Genomic DNA, 24,004 nt, shown 5'->3' with positions numbered 1-24,004 from the left:
TGTTCTTATAACGAGAGGAAATTTGTACACATAAAGAGATACTGGGGTGCAGAGGCACAGAGGAAAGACCACGTGAGGACTCAGTGAGAAGGTGGCCATCCACAAGCCAAGGAGACAGGCCTCGAAAGAGACCAAACCCTGCTGGCAACTTGATCTTGGACTGTGAGAAAATGCGTCTGCTGTTTATAGCCCCAGTCTACAGTATTTTGTTATGGCAGCCCTAGCTAACGAACTGGAGAAGGAAATGGCAACCTACTCCAGTGTTCTTGCCTGGAGAATCCCAGGGATGGGGGAGCCTGGTGGCTGCCATCTATGGGGTCACACAGAGTTGGACACGACTGAAGTGACTTAGCAGCAGCAGCTAACGAACACACTCAGGTGAGCCAACTTGTATTAATAAAAGTACAGAAACCTTCAGAGTAAATGCATATCTTTCATATCTATGACACTAAACCTCTAAATGTAAATTCTCTCTAATTTGATAGCCTGTCTCCAGCTACTTTTTTAAACTTCCTGTTACAGGTGGTGAAAGTATGGGACTTTGAAACGGGAAGACTGTTGTCTGAATTTACTGGGGCTCATGGCAATGCTGGAATCACCTGTCTGACCTTCGACTCCAGTGGAAGAAGGTATGTGCTTTCGTCAGAACCTTCTACTGTTAGGCAGGATGACCCCTGACTTCCGTCCTGATGCAGGGTTCTGCTTTTTAGGCTGGTTACTGGGGGCAGAGACGGCTGTCTGAAAATACGGAACAACAACAGTGGACATTGTCTGCACACTGAAACACGCTGAGTCACCTCCTACCAAGGGTCCCCATGAAATAACGACACACATTAGGCATTTGGGGCACATACAGGAGAAATCAAATGAGACAGAGTCTAGGATGCATGGAACAATGTTCTATCCTTTCTCTCTGGTATTTCGTTGCCACTGACTCTAAACTACTGGGCAGGAGGGACATACTTCACATATATGTTTGTGTTCCCATCTATAGCCTGTGCATTTGTTCCCTCACTGCCTGGTATAGACCTGAATTCTTTAAAAAGTTTAACCTGGGACTTCTCTGGTCGTCTAGTGGTTAAGAGTTTGCCTTCCATCGCAGGGCATGTAGGTTTCAATCACTTGTCAGGGGGCTAAGATCCCACATGCCTCATAACCAAAAACCCAAAATATGAAACAGAAGCAATATTGTAACAAATTCAACAAATGCTTTAAAAACAGCCAGGCTCCCCTGTCTATGGGATTTCCCAGGGAAGCATACTGGAATGGGTTGTCATTCCCTTCTCCAGGGGATCTTCCCAACCCAGGAATTGAACCCAGGTCTCCTGCATTGCAGGCAGATTCTTTATCCATGAGCTACGAGAAAAGCAACGCCCCTTCCCCGCCCCCCCAAAAATCTTTAAAATATTTAATTTTTCTAAACATTTTAAATATCACATAAGTCAAACATCACAAAGTCTAGATGAACTTAGATGAACTAAAAGCAAGTCTTTTTTATGTGTCATTGTGATCTTTTTTTCAAGTTTGCTTATTCCCTTTGTTCACGTGCTAGGTCTATTCCTGGTAAAATTTCCGCAATTCTGGCCTGTGAAGCTATGAGAAAGATCAGAGGCAAATGTTCTTCAACATTCGGAGGATATAAACAAAGTCCAAGTAAACAAGATAAAAACTGCTCAGTGCCATGTGTGTGTGGTCCCTAGTTTTGCCTTTGACTTCGTGAATTTGTTGCTGGTTCACTGTCAATAAGTGTCAGGCACTCTGCAGGAGAAGATGAGCCTCTTCCCACGGCTGAGCCAAGGCTGAATCAACCTTTTAGGGCAGTGAGAGCAGCATCAGCTGTGTTTTGATGGCTTGGAAAGACACCTGCCGAGGTCCAGCCCCGGCTGATCCAGGGAGTTCGAAGGGGAGACGGTGTTGGTGAATACACTGGCTTTAATTAGATATTAATTAGAGATATAAAGAGTAATAGAATAAGGATAGCTCAGTAGGAAAATTCAGTGGAGAAAAGAGGCTGAGTAGCTTGGTTTACGCGGGAAACCAATAAAACTTCAAGACAAGAAGCTTGTACCACTTACGTAGGCCGTAGGCATCCTTCCGTTCTCCCAAAGGAGAGGAGACACTGAGGCCTCCCCGGTCGGATCTTAGAAGCCCAGGCATAATTAGTAAGCATGGCGGGCTCTGCGCTCCAGATGGAAACTCAGCCACAGTTTGAGAGAGAGAACGACATGGGGAGACCAGTATTTCGAGGAACTCATCCCATTCTTTATTTTCCAGGATCTATTTTTATACACTGAGATGGTATACACAAGTCACGCGGGGACAGCAGTCCTGACTTTTATTAAAGTCAGGTGCTTCATACAGATTTATACAGAGGTCTTAGGGGTGTTATATCATCTTCTGGCCAGAGGGGCCTGCTGACAGTTTATGACCCTCTCCTTGTGACAGCGGTCAGTCAACCAGAACACTTATTTCTCCAGGGGTGATTATTTTTGAAACAGACGCCACCTTCCAAAGGTACCAGATAAAGTTACATTCCTATAGGGTGAGGGTGTAGTGGGTTTTAGTTAAGGAAAGAATTTACTTAGCCTAAGGTCTAACATGATTTATATCAAAGGTTAATACTTATTTCTTCTATATATTCATTTATGTGTGTAAGGGCAGGGGATGTGGAGACTTAGCAGTAAACATTGGCTCAACAAATGAAAAACCCTTCACCAATAAAATTTCTAATCAGCCCACTATACTTATACTAATAGTTTTCTAACTTCTCTAAAGAACCTGTTTTTAGAAGGTTTAAAGCATCTCGTGCCTCTCACGGTTGGGAGGCTGTGAGCAATCACATGTGGCTGGACAAGCCTGTCAGGCAGGCTAGAGAACCTTCAGAGGAGTTTGTAGGTTGAAACACTCCTATCACGCCCAGGAATTATTATTAACTGGAGCTCTAAGTTAACTCCTTCTCTGAAAGAGGCGGTGGGGGACAGCCCCCCATAAAGTCAGAGGTGTAGGTGAGAGCACAAAGTAGTAAAGTAGGCAGGCTCTGGTTATGGGGGTAGATGCTCGAGAATTTCCAGGGGGACTGCTGAGGCTCGATCCCGCCTTTGCGTATGTCGAGCCTCCTTCCTCATGACCTTTGCCACGGGTGGCGGTCCTCCCGCCGGCTCCCCACAGACACCTAACTGTGGTCTGAAAACCAGAAAGTAAGTGTTGAAGTTTCCCCAGTCATCAGTTGGATTGAGCCAACATGTGTAAATTGATTCAAGAGCTAATATAGAAAAAAATTTTTATCTTATTTACTTGGACTTCATTTATACTCTTATGTACTTGGATTCTTAGTTGATAATATTATCTTTCTAGACGGAGACCAAGGTAAAGTCTGTGATTGCACCTACTTGGAAGTGAACCAAAATAAGTGAGTTACATTCAGCTTGAATATAAGAGAGACAACTTTGAATATTTGGTTGGGTATCCTTTTTGACACAAACTTTGTCCTAGGGAAGGATACTAAAGATAGTAAAGGGAATTTTCCAGAAGGAAATGTGTCAAAGAATTCCCCAAACTGTGGTTGCTCCCTGATGGCAATTTAGGCAACTCGTCTCTTCCAGAATATTGGAAACAATTCTCTTCACATTTTGATAATAGTCTAGAGGTAGAGGTAGGAAACAGTGCGTCTTCCACCAAATGCTTTATCAAGGAATAAATCACAAACTAGAGTAGCTAAATTCAGCAGCCATAAGTCAAAGAATAAAAATCCAATAAATTCCCTCCTGAACATGAAAGTGTTAAAAAGCAGTACTCGATCCATTTCTATTTGCGTCCTTGCCTCCATGGTGCAGCCAGGCTCTCGGGACCGAGTAATCCTCAGAAAGGCAGCTGCTCATGGAACAGACCTTGGGAACAACAGAGTATCCTGTTTCTGTTCCTAATCCTTTAGGAGCCAGTTAAAAAACTGACCCTCATTTACCAAATCATGTTTTATCTTGCTCTTCATAAAAAAACAGAAGAGGTGACTTTCTTGCTCTCCTCATTTGTCACATGAACATGGCAAAATCAAGCCACAGTGCTGATTCCATGCAAAAATTAAGCAAATGATAAGCTTAAGTATCAAAATATAGCCATCTGTTATTGTTCTAGGTGTATCAGAGCAGTTGGATGGGAGAGAAGAATAGATGTGTACTTTGTAAGTGAAATGTACAGAATTATGATGTTTTCAAAACCCTGCTTCAAACCGATATGCATCTCCCCACCCCCACCCCCTGCTGAATCTTTTCTCTCTAAAAACAGATTTTGGAGAAATTCTTTATACCTCTATCTGGTATAAGCCAAGCAGTGATACAGAAAAAAAGTGTTTCCTCCTTCCTTCTCTCCCCTTTTTCTCCCCATTTTTCCTCCCTTCTTCCCTTTAAAAAACTTGAGTTTTTCTCCTTCGGTTTCTTTAGTTCTTTTTTATGGGAAGAAGTATGACACCACATCCAGTTCTACGTGTGGGGGTTTTCCCAGCAAGCCATTCTCCAACACCAGGTGGTACCCTACAGTTCTGACCCTGTCTGCCTGGGGAGAGCATCGGCTTCCATGGGGCAGAGTTCCCTCTTCCAAGACACAAGACTCCCGCCCCTCCACTTCAGACACCGTCTGCAAGTCCTGTCCAACTGCCTGTAGACTAGAAGGTCCAACAACCCTCTCCTTGGATTATTTTCGTTTTCTCGAGCATCACACAGAATTTAGAGAAATACTTTGTTTAATGGATTATCATTTTACTACAAACGGATATAACTCTGGGACAGTCAGATGAAAGAGATCAGACAGTGAGGTATGGGAAAGGGCAAGGAGCCTCCCTGGTCTCGTCACTCAAGAAACTGCAAGGTTTTAGCAACTCTGTGCCAGAATGTGGACAAAGCCCAAACAGATAGTTCTTATTATAAATCACAATATCACAAAGTCCTGGGTATAAAAGCTCTTGGGAGCAGAGAGGGCATCTCCGGGGATCCAAACCAGGCTAGCCCCCACAGCTGCAGCTCCTCGCACCCTGCGGGTCTCCTCACCCTCTGTACAGGTGGCTGTGCTCCCCTCTCCCTGCAGGGGCTTCCAGCTTCATCTCTGATACCCTCACCCCTAACTGAAGGTTAACCAGACTGTCAACTCTCTGGCTCTTTAAATTCTTCCTTCTCTCTCCCATCTTGTCTTTATTCCCTGTGAAAGTGTTAGTAAGTCAATCGTGTCTGACTCTTTGCAACCCCATGGACTGTATCCTGCCAGGCTCCTCTGTCCATGGAATTCTCCAGGCAAGAATGCTGGAGGGGGTTATCATTTCTTTCTTTGTGCCCCAGTCCATCTCTAAATGAGAAGAGGAAATAAATGCCATCTCCAAGCATCTCTGTGGGAAAAAAAATTCTTTTTTATGACTTACAGTTGGGAAAGGGAATTAAGAGACAGGGGAAGATGAAAATTCTGACTTAAAACTGCATTTTAAATCTACCTGTGGCATTTTATTTCCCTTGCTTGCTATGTTGATGGTCCTGAATTTCCAAAGTCTTTAAACATTATAAGTTCTTTATTCATTTGAAAGTATGCTGTATTTCACAGCCTAAGCCCAGCATCCTCAGATGATCTGCAACATGACTACCTGAGAGGTCTTGGCATTGAATTCGCCCTTTGGTATTATAGATTCCTGGGCTGATGGCTTTTGTTTTAGCTCATGCAATAGCTATGGATCTTATTATGGAGGTGAAGCTATGCAGACCATCCAAGGAGAGCTTGTCAGTTGGCATATGATTTGCTGAAATGCAATCACCCAAACGTCAGGAGTGGATTGCTTTTTATTCCCACTAGCACTAGGGGAATTTGCTTTGACATTTCAAAAATCTACATCACTGGTGGAGTGAGGGGTAGGGTTGTAAAATGTGCCAGCACCTCTCTCTGAAGCTGTGAGTGTGTTGGCAGCTCATTTTATTGCTGGTCGTCTCCTATTTGGCTTTGGATGCAGGACACACCGTGTGGCTTTCATCACTTCCGGAAGCCACAGCCACACTGGCAAGATGACTTGGAGAGCCCTGGTCCACTGTCTGACTCTAAACCCAAACAGTGGCACTTGATGGGGATGTCATTCCCTCCAGAGGCTCACCCTGAGTCCTCTGGGCCTGCCCAGGGCGGTCACAGCATCTCAAGAGCCTCCGGTGTGGTGGGACTCGTAATTGGGTCCAGGTAGAGCCAGGAGCCCTGAGCTCCAAGCAGCTGCTTCTGCTCCACAGGAGGGATGGTCTTTGCTGTTTGGGGCATGAGGCCCAGGAGCAAGTCTGCACAGCTCTACTTGAATTCAGCCTGGAGTCCTATTGTGCAAGAGTGGCAGGCCAGGACCTGCTGGGGATGACTTTCTTCAAGGAAGCATCCACTTCCTGCTTCTGCTCCAGTGCAAAACCACAAGCATTCACCATGCCATCCTTGGGTGGCCAGGGAACCTAAGCAATGGCGTTCCTGCTGCCCCATGGCTTGTTAGGGGCCCAGAACCAGGGAACGTCTTATAATTCTTATTAGCACTTAAACTGCCCCCAACCTTCTGCAGCTTCCCAGAGCCAAATGATCTCCCTCAAAACTGTCTGGATTCACATTGTTGTAGTACAGCAAAGATGGATACAACATTGTAAAACAGTTATCCTCCAATCAAAAATAAATTTAACAAAATGTCTGGATGTCAAGCCACTAAGACAAGTATTAAGAAAGGAAGGTCACTGTGCACAAGCACTTCCCATCAGCCAACCCCACCTTATGCCCTGCAAATATTCCAAAAGCCACAAGTCACTAGAATACAAAGTCATGAAGACAGACCTCATCTGCTTTCTCCATTGTATTCCCAGGATGTAGCTCAGTGCCTAGCTTATATTAATAGGCTTTCATTCAACCAACATGTGTCAAACATGCGCCCAGCCTGTGCTGGTCACTGAGATTGCAATGATGAGCAAAATGGTCGTCACATGGTCCCTGCCTTTATGAAGTTTGCAGGTGAGTGATTATTAAGTGAAAGAACAGAGTTTGCATAAAATGTCCCTAGGAAAGCCACAGCCACTGTAAGGGCAGAAATCATGCAGGAGTCAGGGAAGTATTAGTTCATCTAAATATTTATTCATTCAGTTATCAGTTCTTTCAACCCCTACTTATCAAGCACGGATATAGTGCCGTCCTTTGTGGGTGGGCACACAGGATACAAACATGAATTAAGTGTGATTCCCAGCCCAGGGTCTCACAGACTGGAAAGGAGATAAACTAAGGAAGTAATCATTATACGATGTGACAGATGATGTAATAATGTATGAAATACTAGAGAAACCCAGAGATGGGAACTACCAATTTTGCTTTAACATCATGGAGGATATTAAAAGATTACTAGGATTTTTCTGGGAGGCCAAGTAGGAAAAGGCAGTCTGGATGGGGGAGATGGGGAGAGGCCTGTCTGGATGCAGGAGAAGCATGTTGTCTGGAAGGACTATGAATAGTCTGAGGGGCTGGAGATTCAGGTACAGGAGGGAAATGAAGCTGGAAGTTAAACCAGAGTCTGAAAGCCATCCAAGGCATGAAACTGCATTCCACAAGTAGGGGGGACTGTGGAGGGAGAATCTCCAGACACCAGTGCTCACAGACCTGAGAAGGAGGTGAGATTTGGAAGCAGACTGTCGGGAGGAGAAAGTCATTGACTTTCTCTCCATGTGTCCTTCCCATCACCTTCCCAGCTGCTTTCAGGCAGAAGGAACATCTTAGCCGATAACAGACAGGTCCTCAAGGGACACTCTGCAGGAAGCACATGAAGACAAGGGAGAAAGAATACCATTTACAGCCCCAGGAGAAGTTGTCTTCACAAGGGAACTGCAGCCCAGGGAGAAAGTTTTAACTTTCAACCTTCAGCTGGAGAATAGTCAGACACTCTTGGAGCTCTGCAGCTCTGGTCTGAAAAACAAAAACATTTTTGTTGTGTTTCTTGTCTTTCTTAAGCACGCAGATACCCAAATCCTCCTTTCAAGGAGAGTAGATAATTCCAGTTCCTAAGGGCACTTGTAGGCCACACTGGGGGGCAGAGGGGAGCCCTGGAGGAACTGAGCTGAGGGACTCCACACCCTGGAATTTAGACCTGGGGCTCATGGGAGGCCAGACCCCCTTGGCCAGGGCTTGGGTTCCGTTGTCATGTTTCCATCAATGTCAGCCCCAAAGAGGGCTCCTTGCAAAGAGCCTCCTTGCTAGCACTGGGGGTGGTAAGGAAGCTGATAGATGTAGCACTTCCCCAGGGAAGGTGATGAAATTGACACAGGAGGATGCAGCTCCTCTCTGGCTGATGTGGGCTGGACCACCAGGTTCCAGGGGTAACCGCAGGAGGAACGCCTCTTCCTCCTCTGTCCAGGCGTCAAATGCAGGCAAGTGAACTGTGGGTGACTGGGGATTGGGTTTCTCACTCTGTCCCCTTCTCTCTTTCCTAGAACCATGGGCACAAGGAAGGCATCCTCTGTGTGGCTCATTGTCCACCTTCTCTCCTCGCCACCTCCAGTTATGATGGGGGGATTATCATCTGGAATGTCATCTCAGGCCATGTGTTCTGCAAGCTGAATTCCCCCAGCTCCTCTGATGGCACAGAAAATAGGGAAGGTAGGGGTGGCCTCCATGGCCACTCTGCATGGACCCGGCAGGCTCAGGCTCCTGGCAAGTTGTCTAAAGGGAGCTTATCTCTGGAATGCTTCCCAGTTATAAGGGAGTGGCCTGGTTTCAGGTCTTAACTTGTGAGATGGAGATTTTCAGAGCTGGGGAAGGCAGGAGCGGTGGGGAGGAGCTTGAGAGTTCAGCTAGCTCAGTACACATCCCCAGGCACCTGTCCCTCAGAGCCCATCTCACACACACCTGAAACTAACATAGCATTGTAAGTCAATTACGTGTTTGTGTGCTTCAGTCGTGTCCGACTCTTTGTGACCCCGTGGACGGTAGCCCACCAATCACCTCTGTCCGTGGGATTCTTCAGACAAGAATACTGGAGTGGGTTGCCATGCCCTCCTCCAGATCTTCCCAACCCAGGGATTGAATGGGCGTCTCTTATGTCTCCTGCATTGGCAGGTAGGTTCTTTCCCACTAGCGCCATCTGAGAAGCCCCATTACTTGTATACTACAAAACTCCCCACTGTCCCACTGCACTCTTCCCAATTCTTCTGCACTGGTCCTAGTTCTTCAAGGCTCTCTCTTTGTTGTCTGCTAATGTGATCACAGGTCCATTCACTCACTTATTCATTCAAAGAATACAGACAAGTTCCTGCTATGTGCCAGGCCTAGTGCTAGGTCTTGGGCTGATAATCGCAACCCTCTCTCCCCAGGAGTCCTGAGCCATGTGGAAAACACACATGGGGAGATCCACTTATCTATCAGTTCCATTGCTGGTGCTGCTGGACTGTAAAAGTGGCAGGAACACAGAGCCACACATACAGCACACTGCTGTATCCCCATGTCCAGAGTCCAGCTTCATCCTTCCGAAGTGGCCATCTGCAGATGCTCATCAGCCAACAGCCAGAGGTCCCACTCCTCACACCCATGGGCCCCAGCAGGGGACACACAGACAGAAGTGCTGGGAATTTTTGCATAAAACTGGGGAGTTCCTGCATCTCCAGAAGCCAAACCAGCCCACCCTTAGAGAGCCATGACCCTCAGACTACGATCCCTGCTTTAGACATGTGATGACTTAGTAGCCAAGGAAAATCTCCAGTGACTCCTTGGATCAGAAAATATGTGAGCCGCTCCCACGGCTCACAAGGGAGCCCATGGGAGTTGTGTACCAGAGGCTAGAGAGAGATGTGAGACCTGGTGCTGTACACACCGAGGGACTCACAGTCTAAATTCAGGCACAAGATGTGATGCTCAACAGGTTAAATGAGGATAAAGCGATGCAGTCAGCCTGCTGTGCTTGAGAGGCGCTCCGGAGGGCAGTGGTTAGAAACCGAAACCTTTGGACGCCGTGAGATTAAAAAGAAATTCTTACCTGTAGATTTATGATCCTGTCTATTTCTAGCCCCTTTGCTGCATATAAAAAAAAAAGACCCTTCTGTGAAGCTGTTTCTGAGAGTGCCTAAGAGTTTAAAAAATCTTTGGGGAAAAAGTGGTGGCATTTCCTTCTAAAGGTTTATTTTCATTGCATTAAATTGAGAATTAAGTCACTGGCCAAGAATGCAATGTTGACCTTTCAGCCAGCAGTTCTAATTTAAAACCCTCTTTGCAGCAACATTTATTGCTTCAAGTTATGTGGCCATTGGTTTTTGAAAAACTCCTCTTCTCTCCAAAAATGCAAAAGCCAGCCCTAGTTCCTAATTATTCACATTTCAACAGTGCAAAAAAATGCACAAATTAGGTGGAAGGATGTGAAAGTTCCTGTGGCCTTCCAGAAAAGAGCAGCACTGGCTCGGCCTGAAGGTCAAAACAAAGCACGGTGGTCCTTTTCACATGGGGTTGGTTAAGAGACTGCCGTCTTATTTGGAAAACCATCTGGACAAGTCTTCTGAAGTCATTCTCAGTGGAAAGGGGAGCTAAGAGAGAAAGGCAATTGTGTGAGCAAAGCTGATGAGCTGAAAATACATTCTTTCTGCCAACTTTTCTACATTTTAGCTTCATTCTCCCCTTTGAGAACTGTTATGTCTTCTCCCACATCAAAGAGAAAGAATTTGAGAGTGAAAGAGAGAGAGCAAGAGATTTCAACCAGGCTAAAATCCAGGAAGTTTGTGAGCTCTCTGGAAGGCTTTTTCTTCTCTTTTTCTTATTGTAGTAGAATACACGTGGGCTTCCTAAGTGGTGTTAGTGGTAAGGAACCTGCCTGCCAATGCAGGAGATTTAAGAGACATGGGTAAGATCCCCTGAAAGAGGGCCTGGCAACCCACTCCAGTATTCTTGCCTGGAGAATCCCTGCCCGACGAGCCTGGCAGGCTATAGTCCATAGGGTCACAAAGAGTTGGACACAACTGAAGTGACTGAGCACACACGAAGAATATACATAATACAATATATACCATCTTAAATATTTTTAAGTGTACAGTTCAATGGTTTTAAATACATTCATATTGTCATGCAATCATACTCTCCATCCTTCCCCATAAATTTTCTTGAAACTAAAGGTCTTTATCTATCAAATAATGCCTCTCCCTTCTCCCTTCTCTTCAACCCCTGGCAGCTACTGTTATACTTTCTGTCTTTATGATTTTGATTACTCATGGAAATAGAATCATACAGTATTTGTCTTTTTGTGACTGGCTTATTTTCCTTAGCATAATGACCTCAAAGTTCATCCATTGTAGCATATTGCTGTTTCCTTGCTTTTTAAGACTAAATAATATTCCACCATTTATATATGCCACAGTTTGCTTGTCCATTCATCCATTGATGGATAGTTGGGTCGCTTCTACATTTTAGCTATTGTGAATAACATTGCTGTGAATATAGTTGTACAAATATCTCTTCAAGATTCTGCTTTCAGTTTTCTGGGGTATATACCCTGAAGTAGAATTGCTGGGGAAAAAGTGAAGTGAAAGTGAAAGATGCTCAGTCATGTCCGACTCTTTGCGACCCCATGAACTATGCAGTCCATGGAATTCTCCAGACCAGAATACTGTAGCGGGTAGCTAGCTGTTCCCTTTTCCAGGGGATCTTCCCACCCAGGGATCAAACCCAGGTCTCCGGCATTGCAGGCGGAAAACTTGAAACTGAACTGCTGGATCACATGGTAATTCTATTTTGATATTCTGAGGAACCACCACACTGTTTCCCCACACTGGCCCTGCCGTTCCGCATTCCCACTCACAGTGTACAGGGCTCCAATTTCTCCACATCCTGACCAACACTTGTTTTCTGTTTCTTCGATAATAGTCATCCTAATGGATGTGGGGTGGCATCTCATTGTGGTCTCGTCCTTTCACCTGTTTATGGCTATTTTATATCTTTTTTTGGAAAGATGTCTGTTCAAGTTTTTTTGCCCTTTTTAAAAAATACATATTTAATTTATTTGGCCGCTTTGGGTCTTAGTTTTGTCATGCATGATCTTTCATTGCAGCACACAGACTCTCTAGTTGTGGCAGACGGGCTCCAGAGTGCATAGACTTCAGTATTTACAGCGTGTGCTGGCTTAGTTGCTCCAAGGCACGTGGGATCTTAGTTCTCCAACCAGGGCTTGAACCCACGTCCCCTGCATTGCAAGGCAAATTCTTAATCAGCAGACCACCAGGGAAACCACCCCCTGCCCATTTTTGAATCTGATTTTCTTGTCGTTGCTTCATAGAAGTCTTCTTCTAAGAATATTAGTTCATCACCAGACAAATGATCTGCAGATATTCTCTCCCATTCTGCAGGCTGTCTTTTTACTCTACAGATGGTGTCTTTTGATGCAGAAAAAGATCAGTTTTCATGAAGTCCACTCTGTCTATATTTTTCTTTTGTTACCTATGGTTTTTGGTGTCATATCCAAAAAATTATTGCCATGTTCAATGTCATGAGGCTTTTCTCCTTTGTTTTCTTCTAAGAATTATCTTGTTGTAGGTCTTCCCTTTATGTCCTTCATCCATTTTGAGCTAATTTTCACACAGGGCATTAGCTAAGGGTCCAGACTTGTTATTTTGCAGGTGGATATCCAGTTTTCTTGGCACCATTAGTGAAAAGACTGTCCTTCCTCCACTGAAAAGGATCTTGACACCCTTGTCAAAAATCATTTGACCAAAAACATGGGGGTTATTTTGGGGCTGTCTGTTCTATTCCATTTTTCTACCATCTGTCTGTATACCAGTACCACCCTGTTTTGATGACTGTACGTTTTGTACAGTCAGTTTTGAAATCAGGAAGTATGAGAGCCCCCAGTTTTATTCTTTTTCAAGATCGTTTTGGCTATTTGGAGGTCCCTTGAAATTCCATGTAAATTTTAAAATGAGTTTTTCTATTTCTGCCAAAAACGTCTTTGGGATTTGATAGAAATTGCACTGAATCTGTAGATCATTTGGTGTCATACTCTCATTTTAACAATATTTTCTTCCAATTTATGAATGTGGGATGTGTCTCCATTTATTTATGTCTTAATTTCTTTCAACAGTGTCTTGTAGTTTTCATTATACAAGTATTTCACCTCCTAGGTAAATTCCTAAGTGTGTTATTCTTAATGCTTTTGAAAATGGAATTTTTTTCCTTATTTACTTTTCAGATTATTCCTTGGTCATGTATACAAATGCAACTGATTTTTTGTGTGTTGACTTTGTATCCTGCTTCTCTGAGGAATTCATTTATTTGTTCTAAGAGACTAAGGTTTCTTACTTAGGGAAACTAATAATATTTACTTCATTTGTAAGTAATAATATTTATTATAACGAAACAACATTTAATGTAATTTTAATAAAATAATATTTAAATAGTGTTTAATAATAGAATTATAATGAACATAATAACAATATGTTAATAATTACATAAATGACATGTTTGATTTTATATGTCATTTTCCTGAGTGCTTTTAATGTTTTATCTCACTTAGTGCTCACATTGATCCAGAGAGATAGGTGTTCTTGGACCCATTTTCACAGATGAGGAAACTGAGGCTAGAGACTTAACTAACAGCCATTATAACCGTTACCATTTGCTGAATGTCCCTGTGTTCTGAGTACCTTAGGTTCAGTATCTCCATTCAGCCTCCACTGCAAAGCCATGGAGCACAATTCCCATAGAGTCTCTAATTTAATCTTCACTGAAACTCTGTGAAACAGGAAGTATTGTCTCCCTATCACAGGTGAAGAAAACAGGTTTAGGGAAGTGAAACGCTCCCCGAGCCCACACATGGTTAAGTGGGGAGGCTGTACATATGCCCATTTCCCAGGACTCTGCAGCCCCCCACCCAAGACGAAGTGGGCAAGTTAGGAGGGTTATCCTTGCTGCCCCTCCCCCTACTCATCATGTTCCCTCCCGCCACCCCGGAAGTCAATTCCCCAAGAGCTGGATAACCTGAGTGTAAGGTGATCCTTAGCCCAATCACTGACTGTGTCCCAGGCAGGGAGGACACCATGTAGGTGGCCCTCCATCTGCCTCTGAGAACCTTTAGCTCCCCCAGGGACAACCTTCAGTCCCTCAAGGACATCCCTCAGCCCCCTAAGGACAAACACAGAGCCCAATATCAAGGGCATGGGCTTTGGATACAAACACATCTGGGTTTGAATGTCAGCCCCTCCGCTGTATGACCTCAGGCAATGCGGTTCTTTCTAAACCACACTCACTGCTTGGTAAAATCAAGAGACTACGTCTAACTAGGATTGTTGTGATCGCTGAATACGGTGGTGCTGAGACGTGCTTAGTTCCAGGCCTGGCACAGGATGTGTTCTAGGTGGGTAATCCGACTTGTGACCGTGGTCCACCCGAGGCGGGCCTGAGTCTGCCACGTCCACTGTGGCTTCCCAAATGCACAATGCAGCGCTGAGCTCAGAGTCAGGCCCGAACAAACTCTGTTGAACAATGACTAGCCTGGGTCGTGGGTGTCCTATGGTGCTAGACAAGGGAGCTGCTGCTGCTAAGTCACTTCAGTCGTGTCCAACTCTGTGCGACCCCATAGACGGCAGCCCACCAGGCTCCCCCGTCCCTGGGATTCTCCAGGCAAGAACACTGGAGTGGGCTGCCATTTCCTTCTCCAATGCATGAAAGTGAAAAGTGAAAGCGAAAGTGAAAGTGAAAAGTGAAAGTGAAGTCGCTCAGTTGTGTCCGACTCTTAGCGACCCCATGGACTGCAGCCTACCAGGCTCCTCCATCCATGGGATTTTCCAGGCAAGAGTACTGGAGTGGGGTGCCATTGCCTTCTCCGAGACAAGGGAGCAGCAGCTCTTTATTTCACTCCAGCACCTACTCCATTGTTTACATGAGAACTTTCCTTTCACCTCCAGTCAAGGCAAGTCACCCCAGAGCCCACAGACGCAAGGAGGTGAGATGAAGAAGCTCCCTACCCATCTCCTAACACCCAAACAGCTGTGTCTCTTGTGGTTCTTGGAGGTTTGCATCTAAGTAGGTCTGCAGGACTTTTATGCAAGAGCAAATTTTGAGTTCTATGTGCTAAGCTCTTGGAGACATTGGAGATAAGTGGGGAAAAAGACAAATGTGAGCCCTGTGTTGATGGTGCTTCAAGTCCAGCAGGAGGAGTGGATGGTAAGGAAGCAGGGAGGTGGGTTTAGAAGTTATTCCAACACCCTGAGAGACAGTGGAGGACAGAGGAGCCTGGTGTGCTGCAGTCCATGGGGGCCACAAAGAGTCGGACATGATTAAGCGACTGAACAGCAACTAATTCCCATCCAGGAATTCTAGAGAGTGGGAACCTCCTAGGAAATACCCATAGAGCTCCAGGCAAAGCCCCCGACTGCCCTACCATCTCTCTCAGCCCCTCCCTCAAGCCCTAACCAAGTTCCCCATCCTTGACTCTCTAAAAGCCCTAGGGTCCTGGGGCAATGCAGGGTGCCCTGGATTGCCTTCACATCTGACTTTACCCCCCAGCCAGGCTGGGCTGCTTCTCAACCAGCGAGGCCAACTGTGCTCTTGTGTATGCCTCGACCGCTACAACCCAGGTCCAGGGGCAGATCTGAGACTCTGGGGCCCCGGGGCAATCACCAGAGAGGACGAGAGGAGAGCTGGGAGCTGCGTGAGGAGCACAACCAAAGCCCTCTCCTTGTCTCCAGGCCCAGACAGAAGTGTCTCCTGCCTCGCCTTCCTCAAGACTTGGGCAGCCAACTTGGAATCAGCCTCTGCTTCGCTGATGGCCAACGGTCCCCGAGGTGAGAATGGAGCCCACACTGGCCGTCGGCTCGTCTCTAAGAAGCGGCCACTGCAGGCCCGGGTTCCAAGAGGAAGGACCTCCCAGGCATTCAGGACTCGCCAGGCACTCCCTGGCCGACTCAGCCTAGCCTTCCAGCTGGGGGAGGGCAGCTTCCTCCCAGTCGAGTCTCCCTGCCTGCTGCCTCCCCAGAGGTCCCTGGTGATTCCTGCAGGGACATAGGGTTCACAGGATGTCATTTAGTGAGGTTAAATAAACATCAAATGTTTATTTAGCCAGGGAGGGGCAGACTGCCACAGCACCCACGGGAGGCCTGAGAAAAGAGCTGAGAGTCATGTGATGGGGGTCAGCCTGCAGGGATGCAGTCATACCCAGCCTGTTTTGGCACCAGGGACCAGTTTTGTTGAAGACAGTTTTTCCATAGACTGGGAGGTAGGAGATGGTTTCGGGATGATTTATTGTGCAGTTTACTTCTATTATTGTTACATCAGCTCCATCAGGCATTAGATCCCGGAGGCTGGGGACTCCTGGGGTAGAGGATGTTTCCTGAGGCCACTTCCACCACTAACTAGCTTGGTGATGTCACATAGATGACAGGACCTCTGGCTTCGGTGAACTGTAAGGAGTGAGCCAGTGTCCTGCTCCAAAGCACAGGAATTTTATTTTAAACAGTAAGTTAGAAGCAGCCACCTGTGTTATTCTGATTGCAAGAGCCCAGGTCCCAGGGCATTCGGTTGTTTGTAGTCTCCTCACTAGAGAAGGAGACTGCCTCCCCACTCGGCTGCCACTCTCAAGGGGACCGCCTCCTCCCGATGCCTGACCTTGGCCCAGCCCCGAAGCTTCTGGCCTGTTGGCACCAGGCGCCCTCCACCCTGGGCATCCCTTGCTTCTGCTTTACCTGTCAGCAGCACAGGACCCCCTCCCCTAAGAGAAGAGGAGGATCCCACAGTCTGTGATTTAGGGAGCTCCTGAGACAAAGAGGTATGCACAGGCTTGCTGTGAACACCCACCGGCAAAGCACTCAAGAATTGTGACTGTTAGGCCAAAAGAGGTCCCAGAGAATTCCTTCGACTAGGCAAGTCCCACAGTGTGTTTAAAAGATATGCCTACACACACAAGTGCCTGTGTGCACACATATGCACACACATTAATTGTTGCCATAGCACAAATGTCCATATCTTACCTCCACAGCCCAAGGAAGCCTCCTCTGTCAGGAAGGCTGCCTGGAATAGTGGAGAAGCGAGAGGCTATTGAGACATTTAATCCAAAGCCTCCAAGAGGAGCTCCTTCCCCAGATACACACAGATTGACCATTTAGCTGGTCAGATTAAGCCAAGCAACCCAGGCACCACCCTAGAGTCCTGAGACTGCGGTGCCTCTCAACAGAGACTCCCAGACTCTGACCAGAAGCTCCAGAACTGCAAAGCACCAACACCCAAAGGCCCTCCCTTCTGCTTCCCTATTCCCAGGTTCTGTCACCTTCTGGAGGCTGTTTGGTGGGGCCCGTCCCATTGCAAACTTCACTCCTATAAGTTGGGTAGTGGGTTGGAAATAAGTTCCATACCTTATGTTTGGGTTGACTTGTTTTTAGACACTTAAGTCGCTTGCTCAGTCATGTCCAACTCTTTGCGACCCCATGGACTGTAGCTCACCAGGCTTCTCCATCCATGGGATTCTCCAGGCAAGAATACTGGCGTGGGTTGCCATTTTTGACACTAGCCTGTGTCAAAAAACTAGTGTCTCTCTCATTAAGGAGAATGTATTTCACTTGCCATTGTCTGACAGGTAAGCTTTACCATTGATGGACATGTGTGTCTGTCTGTCTGTGATGGACCCTGTGTGTGTCTGTGTGCATATGTGGTGGACTCCGTGCGTGTGCATGTGTGTGTATGTAATGGGCCCTCTATGTGTGTGTGTGCATGTATCTGTGTGTCTGTCTCTGATGGACCCTCTGTGCGTGTGTGTAATGATCCCTGTGTGTACGTGTCTTCAGTCCAGAGACAAAGCCCGGGTCAGCAGCATGGTGGTGACAGCGGGAGATGCCTGTGCTTACGTGGCTGACCAGCGTGGCTTTGTGCACGTCTATGACATCGAAGAGTACAGCCTGCAGGGACAGGAGCTGCAGCCTCCCACGAGTAGGCATGAGCTCTCCACGTGAGATGTTATGATGAGCATTGCTTCAGTTTTAGTTAAATATTAGATTAAATAAAATTTAATGTTTTTCTAGAGAAAAACATTTTCATGAAAGTATTCAATATTGGCAAGGTGAGAGGAAAATGGCACTCACGCTCTTGGATGGAGGGTGAGTTGGTATATACTGTCCGAAGGGCGCGAAGGGCAAGTTGACAATGTGCATTAAAGCTTAGAACCAGCAATTCTACCTCTAAGGATTTGGCCAAAAAAAAAGAGTAAGAAGCATAAACAAAGACTTAGTTATAAGGTTGTGAATCAGCGTATTGTTTATAAGAGAGGCAGAAGAAAATAGAGGAACCAAACTGTCCAGTGTAAGGGGAGTAATTAAATATGTGATAGTACAGAATATAACACATTGAAATATCATTGAGTTATTGTGTAAGGATGCCATATATGAAAATGTATTTATAGGGAGACTATTCGTGACAAAATTGTTCAGTGAAAAATTAGGTCACAAAACAATAATGCAACCCTTGTTAAAACGAAGACATATACGGAAGATTGAAAGTCTGGAAAAATATACATCAAGGATGTAACAAATCCTTACCTCTTTGTACATGAGGTTTTGAAAAGTGAAAGTCACTCAGTCATGTTCAACTCTTTGTGACCCCATGAACTATACAGTCCACAGAATTCTCCAGGCAGGAATACTGGAGTGGGTAGCTTTTCCCTTCTCCAGGGAATATTCCCAACCCAGGGATTGTACCCAGGTCTCCCACAGGCAGATTATTTACCAGCTGAGCCACAAGGGAAGCCCACATTGAGGTTTTAGTTATGCTTTTCTTTTCTTTTTTTTTAATATAAATTTATTTATTTTAATTGGAGGCTAATTACTTTACAATATTGTATTGGTTTTGCCATACATTGACATGAATCCACCATGGGTGTACATGTGTTCCCCATCCTGAACCCCCCTCCCACCTCCTTCCCCGTATCATCCCTCTGGGTCATCCCAGTGCACCAGCCCGGAGCACCCTGTATCATGCATTGAACTTGGACTGGTGATTCGTTTCACGTATGATAATATACATGTTTCCATGCCATTCTCCCAAATCATCCCCCCCTCCCTCTCCCACAGAGTCCAAAAGACTGTTCTATACATCTGCGTCTCTTTTGCTGTCTCGCATACAGGGTTATCTTCTTTTTAAAAATATGTCTTTTCTAATTTTTCTGGAGATATAATGCTTTGGTAATAACAGAATATGTTTAAAGTGTTAAAGGCCTTTCATACAGTTGTAGAAATGCTCATGTTTAGAAAAAAAAATCAAGAAGCATGATAGAATATAAAATGAAAAGCAGTAGTTGTTTCTCTGACCTCCTCCATCACCCAGCCTGACTTTTCTGCATCCTAGCAACACTATTAATGAATTTCAATTTCCTTCCAGAAAGTTTCTATGCATGTGTATATATATAAAATATATACAGGAGCACATACACACACACCCACGACACATACTTTCAAGACTCATCTTTTCCTTTGTATCTTAGCAAGCTTTACATATAAGCATATTTAGGGGTTTTTCTTAGCATATTTGAATGGCTATATAACATTTCATTAAATATATTTCTGTAAAGCCAATTTAGAGGCAAATATTCACCTACCTCCCCTTATTCACTTTTTCCTGTTCCACCACAGGAGAAGTTTAAATGCTTAAGTGTGAGAAATTGGAATTTAGAAGTAAGAGTGATTGGCCTTGCATTGGTCTTTACTCTGAGTACTGGGAACGTAGCTTTCACCAGGCTGTATTAAAAATTATTTTTTATTACTTTCCCACTCCTGCAGGCTTACCAAACCCTAAGTGCTAAAGGAAACTATAGGGTGAGGACCTTGAACAGGCCCCATTTTATATATCTTTGGAGCTGGCATAGGGTCTTGCACATAGTAGATGCTTGATAAACTTGTATCAAATTAATGTAGCAAGACCAGCGACTTGTCACACCAGTACCTCCCTCCTTGCTGGACACTCATCCAGATCCGACCCCAGCCTGCAGTGGCTGTTGCCCAGCATCTAGCATCAGGGTGGGCTTCTCCCTGCTGGACGCTCACCCAGCTCCCACCCCAGCCTGCAGTGGCTGTTGCCCAGCATCTAGCATCAGGGTGGGCCTCTCTCCCTGCTGGATGCTCACCCAGTTCCGACCCCAGCCTGCAGCAACTGTTGCCCAGCATCTACCATCAGGGTGGACCTCTCCCACCGCACTCAGCTGTGTTCTTTCCTCTGCTTTAGATGTGACATTCTGGCGGGCCCATGTCAGCATGGTGACATCGTGAGTACCATCTATTTTAGAGTTTAAGAATGTATAACAGAGTCAAAATACTTTTCCCAGCTTTGAGTAAATGGATTCTCTCAGAAGCCTTCTGAATTAACCAGAAGACAAGGGCAGTGCTATAATTCTGCTGCTGTGAGAACTGGATGTTTATGTTCCCTACACAGAGTAAAGGAAGAGATCTGAAGTCATTTTTCTTATAAATGGTGATTGTTTTCCTTGAATTGATCCACTATTTTAGTGTAAGTGTAGATGCTTAGTATGTTTAAGATTTTTTTCACTAGAGTTAAAAGAAGTCAGTGCTGCCATGGGGCCTGGACCCTGGTCAGAAGTTTCTTCCAACCCGTTAGTGTTCCCACAGACCCATCAGTTCCCACAGTCCATGAAATGCTTCCAGTATATCTTGTCTGCTATCTTGGGACTGGAGTTGGGGCATCTGAAGGGGGTGTGGCATGGTAGGAGGCAGGGAGAGTATGGTACGGAGAATAATCCAGGAGATGAACCTGGCTTCTATATTCCAGCTGTAAATAATGGGGTATTGACGCGTTGAGCGTTTCTTGCTGGGGCAGCCTCAGCGCATCTCCCTTGCCCTTTCATCTCATTACTTTGGAGCTGATAGAAGAAGAAGAGCTTCTGCTCTCATCCTCTCTGGACCACACCGTGCGCCTGTGGAGCAGGGACGGGGCGTTCATCGGTAAGGACCGTCCACCTGGCCACCAGTTCAGTCCCAGTCTGGGGCCTCAGTTGAAGTCTCCATCGGGTCGTGAATTCTCTGAGGTCTAGGGTGTTGGTCAGATTAGGCTAACATGATGAAATAACCACCATAGACCGGGCCACTTAAGCCACAGAATTTTGTTTGTCACGTATGTGCTACCCTGGAGACTGGAAGTCTGAGATCAGGGTCCCAGCATGGTCAGGTGCTGCTTAGGGGGCTTTTCCTGGTTTGCAGATGAGCTCCTTTTATGGACACCTTTTGCTGAGTCTTTTTATGGCCCGGGGGCTTCCCTGATAGCTCAGTTGGTAAATAATCCACCTGCAATGCACGAGACCTCACTTCGATTTCTGAGTCAGGAAGATCCGCTGGAGAAGGGATAGGCTACCCACTCCAGTATTCTTGGGCTTCCCTGGTGGCTCAGCTGGTAAAGAAAGAATCCACCTGCAATGCAGGAGACCTGGGTTCGATCCCTGGGTTGGGAAGATCCCCTGGGGAAGGGAAGAGAGTTACGCAAGAGTTAAGAGAAGACAGGGTACCTCCCATCTTATGCTTACTGTTTGCCAATTTACTTTTCCAGGGACCTTTGGGCAGAGCAGCCCCTGGGATATTTTCACTCCTGCCTCCTGGAGCCACCCTAGAGTGCCCCATGAAGTCCTGACAGATCCCCAGAGCATGCCTGCTCACCCAGTGCTAGAAGGAGCTGTTCCTGCCACGTGCAGAGGAGAAGAGCAAGACAAGGTGGTGGAGGGCAAGGCCAGTGCTGAGGTTGGTCCTGGCACATACAGTTCACCTGGGCTTGCTCATAGCTCCAGGCAGATTGGCACCGGTTATAAACTGCACCCTGAAAGGGTCAAGGCATGACCCAGAGAACCAAGTCAACTCAGGAATAAAAGCATATCCCAAGATCCTTCTACTGACCAGGGCCAGGGGGCTTACTGGTTCATCTGGGGGCAGTTGGAGCTGATCTCCCAGCATCACTTGACTGTCCCTCTTTCTCACCAGCAAAAAGGTTGTTGTCTGTGGCCTTGGAACACAGACAGACTCAGCACCATGCTCAATCCCCTGTCACATCAGAGAGACAGACGCTGAAACTGCAACCCGCAGCACACAGTCCCTGTTAGGAAATACATTTTAACACAGGGCTTCCTGAGTGAAAGGAAGGAATAATGGGTTCAGTGCCTGGGTCCATGAAAGTCGATGTCAGAGCAAGAGATGGTGAAAAGACCCTGGTAGATGCAGTCTTGATTTAGAGCTCAGTGAAATACACGAATTTCCAGGAAATGCTTGCCCTTTAATAAACTGAAAAAAAGGTCATTTCATGAACTATTGCTCACTGGTTATGTTACAACTCAAGGCAGAACATCTGCTTTGCCCACAAAATAATGTGTCTAGGATTTTGTATCTGCAGCCTCTTGGAATACTAATCACACAATGGATCCTCGTCACTGACTTCTTCGTAGAGACACACTCAACGTGCGGAATAGAGGGACCAGGCATGCATTGATCAAGAAAGCCTTCTGCCTTGACAAGGGCTCCCTCACTTCCCCATGTTGTTCTCATGAGCTTAACATGGTGCTTTCATAGCTCCAGGGAGGCTCAGAGTGCGTCTACATGGTACTATTGGCCTGTTTAGAAATACAGTCATTTTGCTGTGCATTTGATATAGAGGGAAAAAAATGAGTTCATTAATTTAGATAGGCCCACAATTTGGAAACTAAAAGCGCAGAAAGGGGTGGGAAGAGAGGAAGGAAGAACCAAATGAGGGAAATATGCTGATCAGCACAAAATCCAGGGTCCATGCTATACAGCACAGCAAACCTGGAGAAAATCAGACTGTGAGGCAGGAAGCATCAGGCAGAAGGAGAGAGCGGGGATGGAGGAGGAGGAGGAAGCAGGAGAAGGGGAGGCGGAGGAGAGGAAGGATACTCAGTTCAGCACAATCCAAACGCCCAACTCCTATGATGGGAAAGAGGGTCAAGCAACAGACTTCACGAGTGACCTTGATCTTGTGTAGGGAAAGCTGCTTCGACGTTTGTAGTTCTGTCTAGCTTGACTCCAAATGCCTCAGGAAACACTCTGTAAATTCTTTACAAGAAAAATGAACACACACACACACACACAAAGAACCTGAGGAGCTCTTACATAGTATATCTGGAGGGGACGTCCCGGGCAGTCCAGAGGTTAAGATTCCACACTTCCACTGCAGGGGGCATTGGTTTGATCCCTGGTCTGATCAGGAAACTAAGATCCCCCATGCCTCGAGGCACGGTCAAACAAAAAACAAAGCGCCCCCCCCCCCAAAAAAAAACCCCAAGAAGCAAAGTGTTTGAAGCGCTGTTTATGAGTTAGGGTTAACTAAGGTCTGCTCTGAAGTTCACCTTCATTAGCTGTGTGAGCTCCAGGAATCACTTCCACTGATTTGTAAAATGAGGAGTGGGGTTGGCTGATTTTCCAGTTTCATTTCAGCCCTAAACACGTGTTTCTCTGCACATCTATTTTGATTGGATTCTGGATGTCTGGAGTGATTTTTCCCAGCATACCAGCCTATTAAACACAACCACAAACTAAAATAAGTTGACTGAATGCAGAAAACAATTTACCTGGAAAACATCACAAATGATTTTGAGAGTCGAGTGAAAGCTCAGGGGAAAATGTTCTTGTTATTTCATGGATTCAGCCAGCCAGGGTCTTGTTCTAACACAGAAACTCCATGTAACTGGAGTTAAACTTGCTCCCCGTCACAGTGTGATCCTGGGTTCCTCTTCCCAAATCTGCTCCGTCTCCTTCTAGCCTGAAAAGACCTCTGATCCTCGCTTTCCAGGAGACTGCGTCCTTGAAGTGAAGGAAGACTCCTGCGGCGGGGATGGATTCGGCAGTGACAGGTGAGCCACGCTGAAGGTGAAATAAAAGGCAGCCTTTCCTGGCTGAGGGATCCAGGCCACTCTGTCATCATCATGAGTCATCTGTCCCTAAGCCCCACAGCCTGTGAGTACAGCAAGGTCACAACTCAAATCTCACCAGTTTGATGTCCTGCCTGCTCAGCTCAGGACACTCTC

The 24,004-nt window shown here is 46.0% G+C and overlaps 1 protein-coding gene across 1 annotated transcript in view; it reads left to right on the top strand.

Moving 5' to 3' along the window:
• Positions 1-24,004, top strand: part of LOC147361586 (cilia- and flagella-associated protein 337-like) — a 122,657-nt gene that overhangs the window by 92,950 nt on the left and 5,703 nt on the right. Inside the window, 13 exon segments of the mRNA XM_086330782.1 lie at positions 523-629; positions 711-787; positions 3,355-3,409; positions 4,132-4,177; positions 5,981-6,041; positions 8,458-8,622; positions 15,681-15,776; positions 17,245-17,312; positions 17,769-17,910; positions 20,194-20,232; positions 20,838-20,927; positions 21,526-21,797; positions 23,739-23,830. Coding sequence (XP_086186908.1) covers positions 523-629; positions 711-787; positions 3,355-3,409; positions 4,132-4,177; positions 5,981-6,041; positions 8,458-8,622; positions 15,681-15,776; positions 17,245-17,312; positions 17,769-17,910; positions 20,194-20,232; positions 20,838-20,927; positions 21,526-21,797; positions 23,739-23,830 — 1,310 coding nt within the window.

This window comes from Bos grunniens, chromosome 12 (genome assembly GCF_055505025.1).
Source record: "Bos grunniens cultivar Pamir isolate PY7600 chromosome 12, Bosgru_T2T1.0, whole genome shotgun sequence".
Classification (NCBI taxonomy): domain Eukaryota; kingdom Metazoa; phylum Chordata; class Mammalia; order Artiodactyla; family Bovidae; genus Bos; species Bos grunniens.
The sequence above is the reverse complement of the archived record's forward strand: the minus strand, read 5'-3'. Positions and strand labels throughout refer to the sequence as shown.